At 42.3% G+C, this 19,897-nt stretch overlaps 1 protein-coding gene across 1 annotated transcript in view; it reads right to left on the bottom strand.

Annotated features, from left to right (window-relative positions):
- The window catches only part of SEC24C (SEC24 homolog C, COPII coat complex component), a 2,546,747-nt gene that overhangs the window by 2,161,228 nt on the left and 365,622 nt on the right, over positions 1-19,897 (bottom strand). The window contains exon 5 of the mRNA XM_044055565.1: positions 842-1,402. Within this exon, the coding sequence (XP_043911500.1) occupies positions 842-1,402 (561 nt within the window). The remainder of the gene's footprint in view (positions 1-841; positions 1,403-19,897) is intronic.

Here is a 19,897-nt window from a genome sequence, read left to right as displayed (position 1 = left end):
GCCTTCTGAGACAGGTTCTGTCTTCTCAGTAGCCTGAATTCAATAATGCAGTTATTGAAAAATATCTGGTTGGAAAGCAGTTTTGGATCCATTTGTCACAAAGGACTTTGCTCACTTGCCTCTATTTTCATGAGCAAACTTACAGTTATAAGGAGGCTGCTCCCACAACAAGTACTATATTATCATTACTATACATGTTTTTTTATTATTAGGAAGTGTAAGTGTTAGCTTTAATGAATCTGTAAAATTTCTTGTTTACTCCTGAATGAGCTCAGATGTGTAACAGGTGGTCTACTTCTATGTCTTTTGTTACATTTTACACTAAAATGTGAAAATGCCCATTTAAGTAATGTTTCAACTTTTGCAAAGCATGGTTTAATTTTACAAATTAAGTTATATCTGTGCCCTACTCTGCACTTGAAAAAGACTTTCTCAGTTCACCTCTGAAAAGATGCAAATCACTATATAGCAAACACATTGGGCTGCCCAACAACAAAAAAATAAAGTTGAAAACAATATAATGAATACTTTTTAACGTTATACTCCAATACCCAATTTCTAGTGCAAGAGTAGATACGAAAGACTCTGGGTGCTTCGACAGCTGGAATTCTGAGTGACAAAATAATGGTTTCAGTAAGTAGTAAATGTAGTACTGATTTGCAATATAGACCCCACTCAAGTTACAAAGGTCTGTGAATAGCCTTGAAATCTGTCTGATGGCCTATAGATTTAAATTCTTGTATGATGTTAATTCAATAAGCTTGATTAAATTAAAATATTTTTAGATTAATAATATTTTCATGAGAAATACCATGAGTTAATATGCACACTATAAACTCACCGTTCTGCTGAGGTGGAAATCCCTGTTGAGTAGGTGCAACTGCTGGAGGTCCCTGAAGTCCACTTATAGGCGGGCCAGGAGACATACCCGAAATTCCCATCTGTGATGAACTGGGGGGAACGTGATTAGGCTGAGAAACTTGAGGCCCAGAAAGAGTCTGGCCAGGTAATGGTGGACCCTGCATCACAGAGGGTCTCTGAGATCCAACAGAAGAAGGAAATGCACTAGGTGGTATCCCTGTTGAGGCAGGAGGAGTAGAATGTGAACCAGATGGAGGAACAGAATAAAGCTGGGGTGGAGGACCTGAAAAAGCAGTTTTTGTTGAGGAAATTCCCTGGGAACCCATAGTGGCAGCAGGGGTTTGTGGCATGCCTGAAGGTGGAGGTCCCTGGGATAAGTTACTGTGGGGGATATGAGATGCATTAGCATTAGAATATGGAGGATGAGAAGCATTGGCAGTAGAAAACTGTGACTGAGGTACATTAGCTGTAGAATATGGAGCATATGCCATTGTTGTTGCATGGAAATTTCCTGAGCTTGATGGGTGAGATGCTGGAGGACCTGTAACAACAGTAAAAAAAAATTCAGTTTGGTATACTATTTTTCAACAATGGCATATTAACAGTACACGGAAAACAGAAAGCGAACTCACTGTAGAGATATTTTGTCGACAATAAACCATAAAACAGAACAGAACATCTTTTAAAAACAGCAACATTAAAACTCAGTTTTTCAACAGTTTAGTACAAAAAGAATTGGTTAAAGAAGATGACCCATTAGTGGTCTGGTTCATTCATATCAACACCTCCTGGGAAAGCTCAGAGTAATAAAATCAGTTTCCTATAAAAAATGCAATGCTACAGCTTGGTTTACCAGCTCATAAGGACACTGAAAACAGTGACATTTAAAAAGGGGAATCATTTTGAAACAAAAGATTAATAATCAAAGGTTAGACAAAAAAAATTACAAAATGTGGAAAAGAAAAGCAGCAAATATACATAATTTTTGAAGTAAACAAAAATAAATAATATATCACTGATGTGGCTGATCAACCCTGAGGTGACAAGTGAGCAGGTACATCTCCCCCCTTACTTAATTCAAGTTTTCCATACAGAAGTTAGGGTTTATGTTGTACTACTGTACTGTCCATTTACCAATCAAAACAACTCACTTAGGTAAGTATTATTTCTTAACTTTTAAAGGAAAGCTCCACCTTGGAACTCAAAAATGTGTTTTCTTATTCTATTTTTGTATTCTGAGCTATTCTAATGTATCAAAAAATAACTCAGTTTCTTATAACATTTTAGTAAGTTTTTCCACAAAATGACCATCATGGGGTCTGGCACATTACTGTGATATTTTACTGCTTTAACGTCCCTTCCCAGAATCCTTTTCAAGTCCCAAAGCTAGACAAAATGAAGTGATGGTCATGGTAACTTTCCATCATGACGTACAAAGTAGTGTGAGTCACTGGATGACTACCATAACCCCTTTTTTTCAGAGATTATTTTACACTACTCACAGTAGTTATGACATCACAGTCTTTTGTAATGACTGTCAGTTTGTCAGCCTAAAAACAGCCATAACAGACCCTCATCCATACTCTTCCTGAAGTGTCAGACATAAGTACAATCTAGGAGTCACTGACAGAGACTTCAAAAAACTATTTACCAGTGTCTGCAACAGTAAAAGGATTTTTTTTTAATTCTCCTGCCTGAATGCTGGAGAAATGTGTTGGCCGTTCTTTGATCAAAAGAATTTTACAAGCACAGTACCAAACGGGTACAAACATTTGTTCTTGAATTTATGTTGTTGAGATTTTTTTTTTAAACAGCAGCACAAATGCCTTTGTAAATTACGAATTCTCACTGCAGTACAGCAACCCTTCACTAAAACCATACACGAACATGACAAAATTAGCATCTCCCTTTGCAGTTTTGCAAGACTAAAACAATGAACTGCTGCAGTCTTAGAAAATACTTCTTACAAATGGACCATTATACAAAAAAATGTGTACTACTGCTAGAGCTGCCACGTTTTAGATGCCCTAAGTGGGACATTCTTACTGAAACTTGAGATTTTGCAGGATAAACCATGCCACCAATGAATGAAAAATACAAAAAAACTAAAATTAAAGAAATAAAAACTGAGATGTGCAATGTACTCATTTTATTATGATCGATTTATTTACTGACATTTGATAATGAAATTAGGATTATTTAAATACACTGTTGCAGTTTTTTTGCAACAGTTTGTGAAAAGTCAGAATATTTTGTCTTGTAAAATATTAATATTTGCTGCTTTTCGTCCCCACCCCTACCCCTCAATACAGGAAAGAATTGTCCAAACTGGGACCGTCCTGCATAAAGATGAAGAGGTGGTAACCCTATCTACTATGTACACTGAAATTTTTATTCTTCTCTACAGAAACAGTAGTGAAAAACAGTTTCACAACACTGCATTTTTAATAGCTGATGCGGTCAGTACCAGACAGGAAAAAAGTGCAGTTGTGAACAAACTCACCATAACAGTAGATGTGCAGTCACTGCCGTAGTAGAATAAGCTGTATGGATTATACCTTGTCTAGGATACGACTGGCCAGTCTTTCAAAGCCCTGACTCCCTCCACCTGCACCCAAGCTGCTAGTCGAACAAGTTCTAAGTGAAGAAAACCAGCAGCCTGGGACTCAAAACACTTCAGGACTTTCTTGCCAACTGTAAGAGAGATGCTACAATCCTGATAAGAAATGGAAAGATGGGTAAAGATATACAAATCTTTACCCTATCATAAACATACTCCATAAAAAGGGGGATTGAGGGAGGGATCAGTTATACTGCAGAGGTGATTAACTTGAATATCTACTGTTATGGTAAGTTTTCTTACACAACTGTACTATTTTCATTCATAAATCATTACTGCAGTAGACTAAACTATATACGAAGAATACAATAGCTTACACAGTTTGGTAGAAGCACGGATAAAGGTTCAAGAAGCCCCTGGAGAATAGACTTAGTAAATCTTGCTCTAGACCTGGAAAATGAATCTAGTTTGTAGTGCTTTGTAATTGTATGTACACAGGATCAAACAGCTGCCTCCAGAATGCTTCTAGAGACCACCTCTAAAAAAAAAAAAAACTCTGTGGAATGATCCTTGACCCTGCCTGAAGTGTCTTACTATAGTGGGAACAACAAAAAGAAATGGCAATGGGCAACTATCTGGAAATAGTCTGTTTTAACACGTGTTGTCCTTCCTTTTTTTTTTCTTGTCATAGGAAATAAATAGCCAGTCATTTCATCTGAAATGTTTAGGTTTGTCATAATAAATCAGCTACCTATGCATATCCACAGTATGAAATTTTTTTCTCCCTGTTTTCTTAGGTTTTGGAAAGAAGACAGGGAGGATGGATGGTTTGGCTTAATGTAAACTTTGAAAGCCTTTAGGTATAAAGGAGAGATGTGCTCTCAAATAAACCCTATCTTTATGAAATACTAAATAGGGTTGACCCAACATAAGAGGTCTGCAGCTTAGATACTCTTACTGCAGATGTCAGAGCAATCAGTAACACTATATTCCAGGTAATGAACCATAAATCAGCCTGATGAGCCATTCAAAAGGAGCTTTTACAAAACTAAGTCAAGATCACAGGTAGGTAACCACCTGTTTTCTAATTGAACACAAATGTAAAATCCCTTTCAAGAAAAGCTTGACCTAAGACTAATGAGAGGGGAGGATCCATGGACAGATATTTTGAAATGACCCACAGAGGAATATGAAAGACCAGAGGGCAATAACTCTCACAAACACTGCAAAACAGTGGCACAAAAACCTTAATAGACCATAGTTCTTAGTGTGGTACCAACTAGCAAACTTTTTCCATTTACCAATTATAAGATTTCCTAGTAGCAGGTTTCTTTGCCTCATTCAACACTCGCTGCATGTCAGAAAAAAAGGTGACTAAAATGTATCATTAGATGATGCAGAAAATAGAGAGCATGAATAACAGCTAACTTCTCTTTGGAACAAGCTGGACAGGCCACAGCACATCAGTGTCAAAGTCTTAGCATATTTTACCCTGATAGACAGTCCCCTATGCAAAAAGTACAGTTTTGTACCTACCATAAATGTAGATGTTCGAGTGTATATACTGCTGCAGTCATCACACTTGGGTTATCCTGCCGTCAGGCGGTCCCGCAGTCGGCCGAATCCCAAAGTCTTGGTCCGGCGTCGGTTGTCGTCGCTTCTTCCCTGACGTCAGTGCGACAGGAGGATAAAAGAGGCAGCCAATGCCATTTTCTTCAGTTTTTCTTGCCCCAGATGTCAGGTGCACCCAACTAGGAAGGCAATACAAATAACTATGCAAAAATACCTTAGAAGATAAACAATAGTACTAGCTGTTAGCAAATACACCATATAGACATGCATCCAATAGACTGATGTACATGGAGTTATAACTAACACCCTGGTATGTAGAGGGGATGGTGGGAGGGTAACCTGGACTGCAGCAGTATATACACTCGAACATCTACATTTATGGTAGGTACAAAACTGTACTATGTTCATCGTGTTATACTGCTGCAGTCATCACACTTGGGTTGAATCCCACAGCTATGGATGGTTGGCTGGTACTAAACTGGGTTAGGTGAGGCTAGGATGCCCTGCAGAACTGCAGTGGCAAAACCAGCTCTGGTTTTTGAGTATAATGGAAGGTGGTAGTGCTTGGTAAAGGTGTGCACTGAACTCCAAGTAGCTGCCTCCAGAATGTCCTTGGTTGGAACCCCCCAGAGAAAGGCTGCTGAGGTTGCTGTAGCCCTGGTAGAATGGGACCTAATATTAACAGGCACTGCTTTCCCATGGTGCGAGTAGCAAAAGTGGATACAATGGGCTATCCATTTGGAGATGGTCTGTTTTGAAATAGCCTTTCCTTGTGAACCTGCAGCATAGGATACAAAGAGTTGGTCAGTTTTTCTGAAGGTCTTTGTCTTATCCAAATAGTAACGTAGCTGTCTGTGAACGTCCAAAGAGTAAAGGAGTCTTTCCCCTTTATTCTGGGGGTTTGGAGAAAAGGTGGGTAAATGAATGGTATGATTCAAAGCCACACTGGATACTACCTTTGGCATAAAGGTAGGGTTAGTTCGTAAAGAGACTCTGTCCTGATGGAAAATGATGAAAGGTTCCACTGCCATAAGTGCCTGTAGTTCTGAGACCCTGCGTGCTGAGGTGATAGCCAGCAACAGAGCTGTTTTCCATGACAAGTATTATAGTTCTGCTGAGAAGGCTGATTCGAAAGGAGGCAGTGTTAATTTTTCTAAAACGAAGTTGAGGTCCCAAGCTGGCATTGGGGGTTTTCTGGGGGGTCTTATATTCTTAGCCCCTCTGAGAAACTGCCTTAGTAAAAGATGGGAGGATCCGTACTATATTGAGCTGAAATGGCTGAAGCATGGATTTTAATGGATGAGAAAGAAAGGCCTTTGTGTAACATCTCAGTTAAGTATTGCAGTATTTGAGGAATGTTTGGTATCCAAGGATTTTGGCCTTTAGCCTGGTTCCATGCACAAAATCTTTTCCATTTGTCTGAGTAAGTTTTTCTGGTGCTGGGCCTCCTGGCCTCCAAAATGACATTCAGGACGTCCTTTGAGAGAAGTGTTGATTGATAATTCAAGGTATTCTCCATGCAGCTAAATTTAAAGTCCTGAGCTGACTGTGAAGGATCTGAGAGATTTGCTGAGTCAACAGAAGTGGGAATTGAGGTAAGATCCATGGAGGGCTGCGAGTCAAGGTCCTTAGTAATGGGTACCAGTGCTGACGTGGCCAGTCCGGAGCAATGAGGATCATTTGTGGTCTCTCTGATCTGACTTTCAGTAATACCTTGGTCAAGAGAGGTAGTGGTGGGAAGGCATAGACTGTCAATGCTGTCCAATTGAATGATAGGGCGTCCACTTTCCAGGCTAGGGAATGATAAGTCCTTGTGCAAAGTTTCTGTAGTTGGCAATTGTTGGGGGAGGCAAATAGATCTATGTCTGGGCGGCCCCACCTTTGAGTTATCATTGAAAATACTTGTGGGTGTGGTCTCCACTCGTGAGGATCTGCCAAATTTCTGCTTAATTTGTCTGCCAATATGTTTTCCTTTCCTGGCAGGAATTGTGCTTGCAGTTGTACTTGGTAAGTCAATGCTGTGTTCCACAAGGTCATTGCCTGTCTGCATAAAGGGTAGGAGTGTGTTCCTCCCTGTTTGTTTATGTACCACATAACTGTGGTGTTGTCTGTCCTTATTAGTAGTTGTCCTGGATGCAAGAGGTCCTCGAAGGCTGTCAGTGCATTTTGCACAGCTAGCATCTCCTTTTGGTTGATGTGTAGATGCATTTGTTTTGCAGACCATTTGCCCTGTATGCACTGTCCTGCCATGTGTGCTCCCCAGGCGTAGTCTGAAGAATCTGTTGTCACAGTTTGGTTTGCTGGAGGTAAGACAAAAGGAAGACCCTTGTTTATTTGACATGCTTGAGCCCACCACAGGAACTCTTTTTGAAGGCAGGGAATGAGAGGTATACTTGTTTCGAGGCTGTGCCTGTGTTGAATCCATACACTTTTCAGGTACCATGGTAATTTCCTCATATGCAGCTTTGCATGTGGAATTAGTTGAATGCAGGATGCCATGAACCCCAATGCCTGCAGGATTTTCCTTGCAGTGAGCTGGGTAAAAGTTGCCATTTTTTTGAAGTATTGAGTCAGTTGTTTTTGTTTGTCTGGCGTGAGATAAGCCATCTGGGCCGTTGTATTTAAGCTGGCACCCAGGAATATTATGTCTTGTGAGGGTATTAGCTTTGACTTCTTTTTGTTTACTGTGTACCCTAGGCAACTTAGCAGCTTTGTTACAAATGCCAGATGTTGTAATAGAATGGCCTTGCTGTACGCTTGGATCAGGCAGTCATCCAGATATGGATAAATTTGTATTCCTCGTTGTCTGCAGTATGCAATTACTGATGCCAGGCATTTCGTAAATACTCTGGGTGCAGTAAATAAGCCAAAGGGCAATGCAGAGAATTGATAATGCGTTGTACCTGCCAAAAATCTGAGGTATCTTCTGCAATCTTGTCTGATAGGGACATGCAGGTATGCCTCTTTGAGGTCCAACGTTACCAGCCAAGACTCCTTGCCCAGCATGGGAAGAAGCTGCTGTAGTGTGACCATTTTGAATTTGGGTACCTCCAGGTATGTGTTTAGAATTGAGAGGTCTAAAATGGGTCTCCAGGCTTTGTCCTTTCTTGGTACTAGAAATAGTCTTGAGTAAAAACCTTGACCTTGCTCCTTTGTAGGTACCTTCTGAATTGCTTTCATATCCATGAGAGCTGAAATTTGTGTTTGTGCCTCTGCCCATTGGTTTGGAGGCAGATTTGGCATGCCTCTCATCCGTGGTAAAGTGTGAAAATGAAATCTGTAGCCTCGGGTAATAATATCCAGAACCCATTTGTCCTTTGTTATGATGCGCCAATTTTGTGGAAATAGAGCCAGTTTTCCTCCCAAAGGTGCTGCCAGGGCAATTTTGCTTGGCAGGCGAAGAGGGAAGTCATTGTGTTTGTTTCCTGAAGGGTTGAGATCTTTCGTCTCCACCTCTGAGTTGTTGTATGCCATTGTCTAGGCCTGAAAGAACCTTGTGGCTGGCCTCTGCCCCTTGGGCGTCTGTACCTACCCCTTTGGGGTCTGTCTGATGCAGGAAAGGACCAGTTTTTGATGGCCAGTTTCTGCTGAAACGAGGAGGTTGTACCTGCAAAAAATCTTTAACTTTCTGCATAGATTTTGCCTTTTCTTCCATTTTCTTTAAAACTTCCTCTGCTTTGACACCAAATAACACATCTTTCTGCAATGGAGCATCCAATAACTTTGCTTTGACATGTTCTGGTAAGGATTGCTCTTTTAGCCAAGCATGTCTACGTATTACAGATCCTATGACAGCTGCTCTACATGAGGCTTCCAATGAATCAAAACCACACTGTAAGGTATGCTTTCCCACCTGTTCTGCTGCATGCAGCAAATCCTGCATCTCTTTGAAATCAGGTTGATCTGTCTGAGGGATCATTTTCTGCTTTAACTGTGTAATCAAGTACTGCTGGTATTTTAGCATGTGGAATTGGCAGTTTAAAGCCCTCATGGCCAAAGTGGCAGACGTATACACTTTCTTCCCCCATCTTTCTAATGCTCTGGAATCTCTTTCAGAAGGTAGTGGATTCTTAGCAGTAGAGGCCTTAACCCCTTTGGGACCCTGGGAAATGGTTTTGGGGTCTGCAACAGGGCTTTTATATAGAAACTTATGAGAATCAGGAACTCGGTAGTATCTGTCTGGTTTAGCTGGTGCAGGAGGTAAGGAATCTGGGTTTGGACTAGATTCGGTGTAAACATCATCCAAAATGTCTAAAACTGGAGGAATTGCAAGGGGTCTATGCTGTGGGAGAAGAAGAAACTCACGGAGTCTTTTCTTAGAGTCAGAGTAATCTTGGCCTTCCCAGTGGAAGTGTTCCCTCATGGTGTGTAAAGTTTCCCCAAAAGAGTAGCCTTCAGGGGGGGAGACAGAGGGAATGGACTCTTCAGCATCGGAGTCTTCATAAGGAGGGAAGGAATAATCCTGGTCCTCAGAGTTAGCTGAGGAAATGGATGCTTGGTCAGAGGAAGGATAATCTTCCTCCAGTCTAGGCCTTTTGTCAGGAGGGGGTTGTGAACCCCTGATAAGGGTAATTAAATCCCCAGTCATCTTAAGCATCTGTTTTTTAGGCATAGGGGGCCTGTGGGGGAGTCTGTGGACCCGGTTTCCTAACTTTTAAGGGGACTTTAAGTTTAGCATAAGACTTAATAGAGATAGTTGTTGGTTTGAAGACACCTTCAGAAACCGAAGGCCTGTCCAAAATCTCCGGATCACCGTCAGGGTTGGCGTCCGAGGGGTGAGGTGGAACCGGCTCCTGAGGCCCAGCTGATTCGGTCTGGGAGGCAGTCAGAACTTCTAATTCAGCAGTAGTCAGGGGCTGCGTAGGCACCTCGCTGAAAACCGGAGAACCGGCAGCAGGCCTTGCTGAGGCCTCGGTATCTGGTATTTGGCCTTGGTTGCCTGCCCTTATCCTTGCGTTTTTTAATCATTGCTGATGTCGGTTGCTCTGACGACATGCTATAGTTAAATTTTCTGCCAAAATAATGTCGGGCGAAATCTGCCCGACGCTTGATTGTACGTTTGTTGAACCTAGCACAAAACCGACAACCAGAGACGTCGTGGTCTGGGCCTAGGCAAGGAATACAATAAGAATGAAAATCCTTAAGAGATATTTGCTTCCCACAAGAAATGCAATTATTAACTTTGTCTGACATCGGTCTGAGGCAAGAAAAGTTTCCCCAACGGGGTACTTAGCTTTAGAGAAGACTTCGGGCTAAAATTCGATTCAAAAATCTCAGGAGCTAGCCGACTGGCACTTGAGAACTGCTTCTGCTTCGGGCACCGCGCGGCAAGAAAGACTTAAGAAAATGGCGTCAGCTGCCTCTTTTATCCCCCTGTTGCACTGACGTCAGGGAAGAAGCGACGACAACCGACGCCGGACCAAGACTTTGGGATTCGGCGGACTGCGGGACCGCCTGACGGCAGGATAACCCAAGTGTGATGACTGCAGCAGTATAACACGATGAACATCCAGATTCAGCCTCTGTTACAGATTGCACAGGGGTAGTCATAGAAAAAGGGAGACCTGGATTCAAGAAAACATGGTATCACCACCAAAACAATTGTCTTTTCACAAATTCCACACTGGAATCTGAAGTGTTAGGGAGTGAAGATGTTGGAACCACACTTTCAGAAACTACTGAATTTTATCAAATGCAACCTGGCAAAAGGAATATTGAGAATCGTAGAAGCCATGAAAGTACAATTTTGTAAATTGCAATTACGATAACATCAGATGATCGAATTCCTCACCCTCACTGCTGCAATAACCTTTTGTCTATATGGGTTGTATCCCATCTAGGCTACAACAACCAAATATGTCAAAAGACACTACTTCCAGGTGATGTCCTAAGCTACTCCCCTTTTCCTATACCCACCATGAAAAATCTGTTCTTTATAATATCAAGGCACAATTCTAGAAACAGCCTTAGCTTCTACAACAACATATCGAAAAGGGGTAGACTACAGGAAGCATCATGGGCATCTGTATATAACGAAATATTTTTCCAAACAGGCAAACAGAAAGATAACAGGCATAAAAAAAGTTGCCAGACAAGGGAGATAAAAGCCACATTATGTACTTAGCCATAACAAAGGATCCATGTTGTCTTCTTTTCATCTGGTTCAACATATGGGTTTGTCTGATCTGGCCAAATCAGACCTCGGTCACTTATACCAAAGCTTTGGATCTGACAGATAGGACTCCTTCCCTACCCACAATTGCTCTCTCCTACTTCTCCTAGCTGAATTTCCTTAGATTGAGTTTGCTGACTAACCAAAAATGTCACACTATATATGATACACATACACACACATAATAGAACAAGGAAAAAAAAGAATAAACACTACATAGTGTAAGAGATACAAGGAGTCAGACGGGGTCCAAAGGAGATATGGCCAATCCCTACAAGTACCATGACAATTTGCTAGGAAGAGGGAAAGGAACCACACAAAAAGATGACAATGCAGCTCTGTCTTTATGGTAAGTATATCAGATTTTTTTTTTAACCGATTCATCATGTGGGACAAATTTCCAAGCTACCAGACAGGGACCTAGGTGGTCTCAAGGAAGACATTTCTGAGTATGGCAGAGCTGAAAGGTATGTGAATCCTGGACTGCATAGCTAACGTGTAGTGAGATACAAAGATATGAGCTGAGGACCAAGTTGCTGCTGTCCATGTGTCACTGACAGGCACTCATTTTGCAAATGCTCTTGAGGGTGCCACTGCTCTGGTAGAGTGTACCTTAGGCTTTCATTGTAATGACATACCTTGTGAATCACAGAGAAATGAAAGGCAATCCGCTAACCATCTTTGGAGGGTTACTTTAGACACCGATTGTCCCAGCTTTTTACTGGTGAAGGATATAAACAATTGATCCAATTTTCCGACAGGTTCTACCTCCATCTTACCAAGACTAAGTTGTCTACGTACATCTAAGGAGCATAAAAAGAAGATTTGAAGTTCTGCAGCAGCTGAACCAAAAAGTGTAGAATTATCCAAAGGAGCATCAAGTAGTAGCTTGGCCTTTATATAATCAAGTAATTACTGAAGCCTTAACCAGGAATGTCTACGAAAAACAGATACAGAGGCCGCAGCTCTAGCGGAAACCTCCACTGCATCATAACTGCACCTAATGGAATGCCTAGTTACCCGAGAAGATGCAGACAGGAGAATGAGAACCTCAGACTTAACCTCTGAAACAGGTAATTTGGACAAAGCCAGTGAAGCCTGGAAAAGCAAAGACAGGGAGTACTTAGACATGTGTGTCTGATAATTAACAGCCCTAACTGCCAAGGTGGAGGGAGTATATACCTTCTTAACCAACCTTCCCTAAATCCTGCCCTCCTTATCAGAAGGAAGCAGCTTAGCAGAAGGAGACAAACAAGAAGTTTTGTCTGAGGCAGTTAAGACACCACAGCTGGGTCAGCAGAGGGGCATTTATAAAGAAACTTGCAGTCATCCGGGACCTTATAAAATCTGTCAGGTCTCACAGGAGTAAGGACTTGGGAATCAGGATTTTTAGAAGTGGAAGCATAAGCTTCCAAGAAAGCAAGAACAACAGGCAGGACTGCAGAGGGTGCAGGGGCTTCCATTTGAAAAAGCTCATAGTAACGTTTCTGAGTCTCTGACATCCATGAGGAATCCCATTTAAAAAATTCCCTCACTTTATTAATAGTTTCCCCAAAGGAAAGCTCTTCAATAGGGGAATCCCTCCATTAGACTCCTGTTTAGGAGAGGCATATTCCAGAGGGAAAGGAATCTGGGTGGAGTATGCCAGGAAGTCTTCATCAGAAGAGGAGTCTTCGGGATCGGTTTCAAGGACATGTGATTCCAAGACCTGGCCAGATGGGGCCTGAGACCCAGAAAGCTGGAGAGAAGTAGAAGAAGCTAAAGGCCTCAGTCCCATCAGGGCCCTAATAAGCCCCTGTGAAAAAGCATCACAGTCTGATCGGGGAGTAGAAGGGACATTAGAGTGCTTTGTTTTTTTGTTTCTTTTCAACCGGTTTCTCCACTGAAGAAGAGACGTCAGACATAGGCCCAACAGCTGATACATCCCTAGGCAAAGGAAGAGGAGCATCCCTGCAGTGCTTGCGTAAAATGAGCCGCAGTTTCCACAAATCACCGGAACTGGATGTCTGCACGGCCTCGGACGTTCTAGGATCCACATTCTTGATGATTTTCTCTAAGGTACCCAGTGAAGAAGACCTGACCTCAGACCATACCACTAGGTCTTCACTGACCTCAAGGGGAAAGTCAGAGGAGGCAGGAGCAACAGAAGAGAATTCAGGTCTTAGCTTGCTAATCTTCCTCTTCAAACTTGGCTCATCCAATGGACCTCGGGAACCCTCCATCGAATCCTTAGCCAGACATTTAAGTCTCTGATTTTCCAGGTAAAAGTTTAAGGACAACAGATGGCTATGCAACGTCTTAGGCACAAAGGCCTGGCAAATGGAAGAGAAGTGGTGATCATGACTAGGCTCCAAACAAAACAAGCAAACCTCGTGACTATCCTTATGTGGAATTTGCCTTCTACACCTACACTTGCCCTTCCTGCATGACATGAACAATAAATGGTAGTAGCAAAAAAAGTAAATTCCCAATGGGGTATTTATCTGAATCTGGAAGCAGAGAAAAGAATCCGACCTCAGAGTGTACGTAGGAATCAACCTTTCTGAACAGTGACGAAAAAGTTCTGAGGATAGTATGTGCAGATATCCCACATAGGGCAGACACTGTCAGGACCTACGTGCGATGTCCTATGTATTGTCAATGGCTACAAGCTTTTGTACACAGGCTGGACATCGGGTTGATAGTCCACACTACTACCCATACGTAAAGAATACTGCAACACTGAATAGAAGGACATGCACTGTTGAACCTTAAGTGGAAGCTTGAAATGTATGCTAATTATACTTTGTAAAATTACTTTACATGGTCAAACGTTCTGAAAGAAATTCCAAACTTTTTGGAAGAGGTGCTGAAAAGGGGACTAGTCCATTAGAAAAGACCAGATAGCGAAACGCTTCCATTTTTTCTTCTTTGCAGAGTTCCTTTGAGAGGAAGATATGATATAGACTATCAGGGAACAAAGAATGACATCTCTGGCAATTGTTAGAAAGTACAGTTGTGTACATTTGCCATAAATGTAGATGTGCGAGTGTATTCACTGTTGCAGTCATTACATTTGGGTAATCTGCTGGCAGGTTGCCCTCAGTCGGCCTGAATATCAAAGTCTTGGGTCCTGCGTCGGTTGCTGTCTCCTCTTCCATGACGTCAGGTCGTCAGGGGTATAAAACATGCAGACGACGCCATTTTATTCAGTTTTTCTTGCCCCAGATGTCAGGTGCCCCCCAAATGGGGAGCAAAAAATGTATATATAAATAAACAACAATATATATATATAAATGCACTCTAGCAACACAAACTTTACCTTCATCTAAAAGCAAATACACCACAAAGGCTTTAGAAAATAGTGAAGGAAAGAGAAGTTCTAGAAGAAAAAAGGGGGGTGGCGGGTGGGTAACCCGGACTGCAACAGTGAATACACTCGAACATCTACATTTATGGTAAATGTACACAACTGTACTATGTTCTTCATGTTTCACTGCTGCAGTTATTACATTTGGGTAGAATCCCAAAGCTATGGATGGGAGGATGGAACTAAATAGCATTAGGGGCGGCTATAAGGCCCTGCAGAACTGCAGTGGCAAAGCCTGCCCTGGACTTAGAGAAGAGAGGCAAATGATAAAGCTTTGTAAAAGAATGAACAGAGCTCCAAGTAGCAGCTTCTAGAATGTCTTTGGTTGGAACTCTTCTGAGAAAGGCTGCTGAGGTAGAGGCAGCCCTGGTGGAATGTGATCCGATTCCCTTGGGCACTGGTTTACCATGATGCAAGTAGCAGAAACAAATGCAGTGGCTTATCCACCTAGAAATAGTCTGCTTTGATATAGCCTTTCCCTCTGATCCTGCAGCAAATGCCACCAGTACTTGCTCAGTTTTTCTTAGAGATTTGGTCCTGTTTAAGTAGAATCTTAGTTGTCTGCGTACGTCCAATGAATGCAGAATCTGCTCCCCCTTGTTCTGCGGATTTGGGTAAAATGTTGGCAGGTGAACAGTTTGGTTAAGAGCCACACTGAATACCATGTTAGGCATAAATGAAGGATTGGTCCTGAGGGACACCCTGTCCGTATAAAATGTAATAAAAGGCTCCACAGCCATGAGGGCCTGTAGTTCTGAAACCCTTCTTGCTGAAGTGACTGCCAAAAGGAAAGCTGTTTTCCAAGATAAAAACTTTATATCCGCAGTAGCTGCTGGTTCAAAAGGAGGTAGGATGAGTTTTTCCAGCACAAAATTGAGGTTCCATGCAGGAGTTGGTGATCTTCTGGGAGGCCTTAAATTTTTGGCCCCTCTAAGATGCTGTTTTAGCAGAGGATGAGAAAAGATGGGAGGCTCCGTGTTGTAATGAGCCAAGATGGCAGAGGCATGGATTTTTATAGAAGAAAAAGATAGGCCCTTGTCAAGCATCTCAGTCAAGTATTGTAAAATCTGAGGAATATTTGGTTTTGTTATGTCCGTTCCTTGTGCTTGGTTCCAAGTACAGAATCTCTTCCATTTATCAGCATACGATTTCCTAGTACTAGGCCTTCTGGCTTCCAAAATGACATCCATCATAGATTTACTGAGAGGTGGTGTTTGAATAATTACATGATCAGCCATGCTGCCAGGTTCAAAGTTTGGAGCTGAGTGTGCAGAATTTGATTGCTCTGCTGAGACAATAGATGAGGTATTTGAGGCAAGTACCAAGGACGGAGTTGAGACATATTCCTTAGAATTGGGTACCAGTGCCCGCGAGGTCAGTCTGGGGCAATTAGGATCATTTTTGTTTTTTCCTGTCTGACCTTTAGCAAGACCTTGGGGAGAAGAGGCAGAGGAGGAAAGGCGTAGACTGATAGGTTTTTCCAACTGAAGGATAGGGTAATCCACTTTCCAACTGAAGGATAGGGTAATCCACTTTCCATGCTTGTCTGTGATAAGTCCTTGTGCAGAATTTGTACAGTTGGTGATTTTGGGGAGAGGCAAATAGATCTATGTCTGGGCTCCCCCATTTCTGTGTTATCATGCTGAAGACTTGTGGATCCAGTTTCCACTCGTGAGGGTCCATAAGATTTCTGCTTAGGTCGTCTGCCAGAGTATTTTGTTTTCCTGGCAGGAATTGAGCTTGAAGATGTACTTGGTAAGTCAAGGCTATGTCCCACAATGCCATGGCTAGTCTGCAGAGGGGATAGGAATGTGTACCCCCCCTGCTTGTTTATGTACCACATAACTGTGGTGCTGTCAGTCTTTATCAGTAGTCGTCCTGGATGAAGTAAGTCCTTGAAGGCTGTCAGGGCATTCTGAACAGCTAGCATCTCTTTCTGGTTGATATGCAGATGCATTTGTTTTGGGCTCCATATGCCCTGAATGCATCTCCCCGCCAGGTGGGCCTCCCAAGCATAGTCTGATGTGTCTTTAGTTAGGGTTTGGGTGGCAGGGGGTAGAGTGAATGACAGACCCTTGTTTTGGTGACGTCTTTGCCCACCAAAGAAACTCCTGTTGTAGGCAGGGAATAAGAGGAATCATTGTTTCCAGACTGTGACAATGTTGACGCCATAAACTTTATAGGTACCACTGAAGTTTCCTCATATGCAGTCTTGCATATGGAATTAGTAGAATGCAGGATGCCATGAACCCCAAAGCCTGCAGAATTTGTCTTGCAGATAACTAGGTTTTTGTTGCCATCTCTTTGAAGTATATAGTCAATTGTCTTTGTTTGTCTGGCGTAAGGTAAGCCCATCTGGGCAGTTGTATTCAAGCTTGCACCCAGGAATGTAATTTTTTGAGAGGGTAAGAGTTGTAATTTCTTTTCGTTTATTGTGTACCCTAAGCAAGTTAGAAGCCTTTTTACAAACGCCAGATGTTGAAGAAGAATGTCAAGAATGTCCTAGTTTTCTGCTTGAATGAGACAGTCGTCCAAGTAAAGATAGATTTGTATGCTTCTTTGTCTGCAAAATGCAATTACTGGTGCCAGGCACTTTGTAAAGACCCTGGGCGCAGTAGATAAGCCAAAGGGCAGTGCAGAGAATTGTTAATGCATAAAACCTGCCTTGAAGCAGAGGTATCTTGTGCACGATTCCCTTATTGGGCTATGCAGGTATGCCTCTTAAGTCTAGAGTTACTAACCAAGCGTTCTTGCCCAGCATGGGCAGTAGCTGTTGCAAAGTCAGCATTTTGAATTTTGTGGTGTTCAAAATTGATAAGTCCAGTATTGGACGCCAGGCATTGTCTTTTCTGGGTACCAGGAACAGTTTTGAATAAAACCCTTGTCCTTTTTCCTGTTCTGGTATGGGACGTCACTCATTTCTGGGCCACTGCCCATTGATTTTGTGGCATATCTGGCCAACTGTTTGGAATTGGCAAAGTATGGAAATGAAATCTGTACTCCTGGGATACTATGTTTAATACCCACTTGTCCTGGGTAATTATTTGCCAATTTTGAGCATGAAGTGCTAATTTTCCCCCCAATGGGGCCGCCAAAAGATAAGTGCTTGGCAATGGTAGAGGGAAGTCATTGAGACTGCTTACTGTAGGGTTGTGCTTTGTTTCCTCCAGATTTGGAGGTAGAGGCACCCCATTGCTTTGACCGGTAAGAACCCTGTGATTGGTATGGGTCTATATTATATCCTCGAATGCTTAAAAAAGCGAACGCTGATTGATCAAACTTATTTTCGCGAAACTGCAAAATATTGAAGCAGCAGAAACTCAAATTTTTTCCTAGGGAAAGAATTTGGTTGTCCGTTTCTGTTGCTTCGGTATTTTCAGTGTTATGGTGGAAAGTTACCGGTCGGATTCAGGTAAGTGTGCGATTGTGTGGATGTGAGTGTTAGGGTGATTTAGTGAGTTAGGGTTAGGGCTCGGTTTAGGTGTGTGTGCGATTGAGTGGACATGAGGGTTAGGGCGGATTTAAGTGGGTTAGGGTTAGGGAGCGGGTGAGGTGAGTGTGCGATAGTGACGGACCTTAGGGTTAGGGTTAAGGTAAGTGGGTAGTTAGTGGTGTGTGCATAGTTTGGTTTAGGGTTAGGTATCAGATTTTAGGTGCATGTGTGTGGATTTCTGTTTGTTTGGTGTGCTTGTGTTGTGTGTATGTGTTTTGGATCAGCGATTTTTTTCCCTGGGAAAAAAATCGCTGATCTGACAGTTCGAGATTGTAAACTTTCACTTAAATTAGGTCGATCAATCAACGTTCGCTTTTTTAAGCGTTCGATGATATAATATAGACCCGATTGGTATCTAGAGCCTTTTGAACGCCTGGATTTGCCTTGTGAGGCTCTGTTGGATACAGGAAAGGACCAGTTTTAGTAGGCCAGTGTCTACTGAATCTAGGTGGCTGTACTTGTAAGAAATCTTTTACAGTTTGCATAGATTTAGATTTGTCTTCCATTTTCTTTAAAACCTCTTCTGCCTTATTACCAAACAAAGTAGCATGCTGTAAAGGTGCATCCAACAATTTAGCCTTAACATGATCAGGCAGATTTTGCTCATTGAGCCAGGCATGCCTTCTAATCACAGATCCAGTAACTGCAAGAGGCCTCCAAGGAATCAAAACCACATTGCAAAGTATGCTTTCCAATCTGTTCTGCTGCATGCAATATTTCCTGTAATTCTTTATTTTCCACACAATCAGAAATCATCATCATTTTCTGTTTCAATAAGCCCATAACATGCTGTTGATATTTAAGTATATAAAACTGGCAGTTTAAGGCCCTAATTGCCAAGGCTGCAGACATATAAACTTTCTTTCCCCATCTATCCAGCGCCCTGGAATCTCTATCAGAGGGGGTAGGATTTTTGGCTGTAGAGGCCTTTACACCTTTGGGACCCTGTGAGATAGTTTCAGGGTAAGCAGCAGGATTTTTGAATAAAAATTTGTGGTAGTCAGGAACCCTGTAATATCTGTCTTGCTTACAAGGAGCTGGAGGAAGGGAATCAGGAGCCATGCTTGATTCCGAAAACACATCATCAACAAGTCTAATACAGGAGGTATAGTCAAAGGCCTATGCTGAGGAAAAAGAAAATACCTAAGCCTCTTTTTTGATTCAGAGAAATCCTGACTCTCCCAATGAAAATGTCCCCTTAAAGCATGCAAGGTTTCTCCAAAAGAGTAATCCTCAGGAGGAGATGCAGATGGAATGGACTCTTCTGCATCTGAATTCTCATAAGGTGGTAAAGAAAATTCCTGATCAGAAGAGGAATCAGAAGAAATAGAAACCTGATCTGAAGATTCATAATCAGTGTCTTGCCTAGGCCTCTTAGCAGGGGGGGTTGGGAACCCCTGATCAAAGTAATTAAGTCCTCAGCCATTTTAATCATCTGTTTTTTAGGCATAGGGGCCTGAGCACGAGGCTCATGCGTCAGTTTTTTAGACTTAAAAGTTGTTTTTGTCTTTGTTTTTGAAGCTGGCATCGGTTTTATATAGAAATGTTGAGGCCTGAAAACACCCTCAGAAGCCGGTGCCTGCTCAGCGGCTCCGGACCTATCTGAGCGAGAGACATCTGCGGGTACAATACTCTGAGAATCTCGCGGCATACCGGACTCTGCATGGGTCTCAGTAGAGGCCTGCGACTCAAAAGTAATGGGTATCAGGGGCTACGAAAGCACCTCACTGAGTACCGGCAAACTGGCGACTGGCTTAGGAGAAGTTTCGTCGTCGGTTTTGGACCTCGACGGTCTGTCTCTGTCTTTTCCTTTGCGTTTTTTTGTGAACTCCGGTAGTCGGATTGCTATCAGACATTTCAGGGTAATTAAATCTGGATCCAAAATATTCT

Source organism: Protopterus annectens, chromosome 14.part0 (assembly GCF_019279795.1).
Source record: "Protopterus annectens isolate FY-2018-M chromosome 14.part0, PAN1.0, whole genome shotgun sequence".
NCBI lineage: Eukaryota > Metazoa > Chordata > Ceratodontiformes > Protopteridae > Protopterus > Protopterus annectens.
The sequence above is the reverse complement of the archived record's forward strand: the minus strand, read 5'-3'. Positions and strand labels throughout refer to the sequence as shown.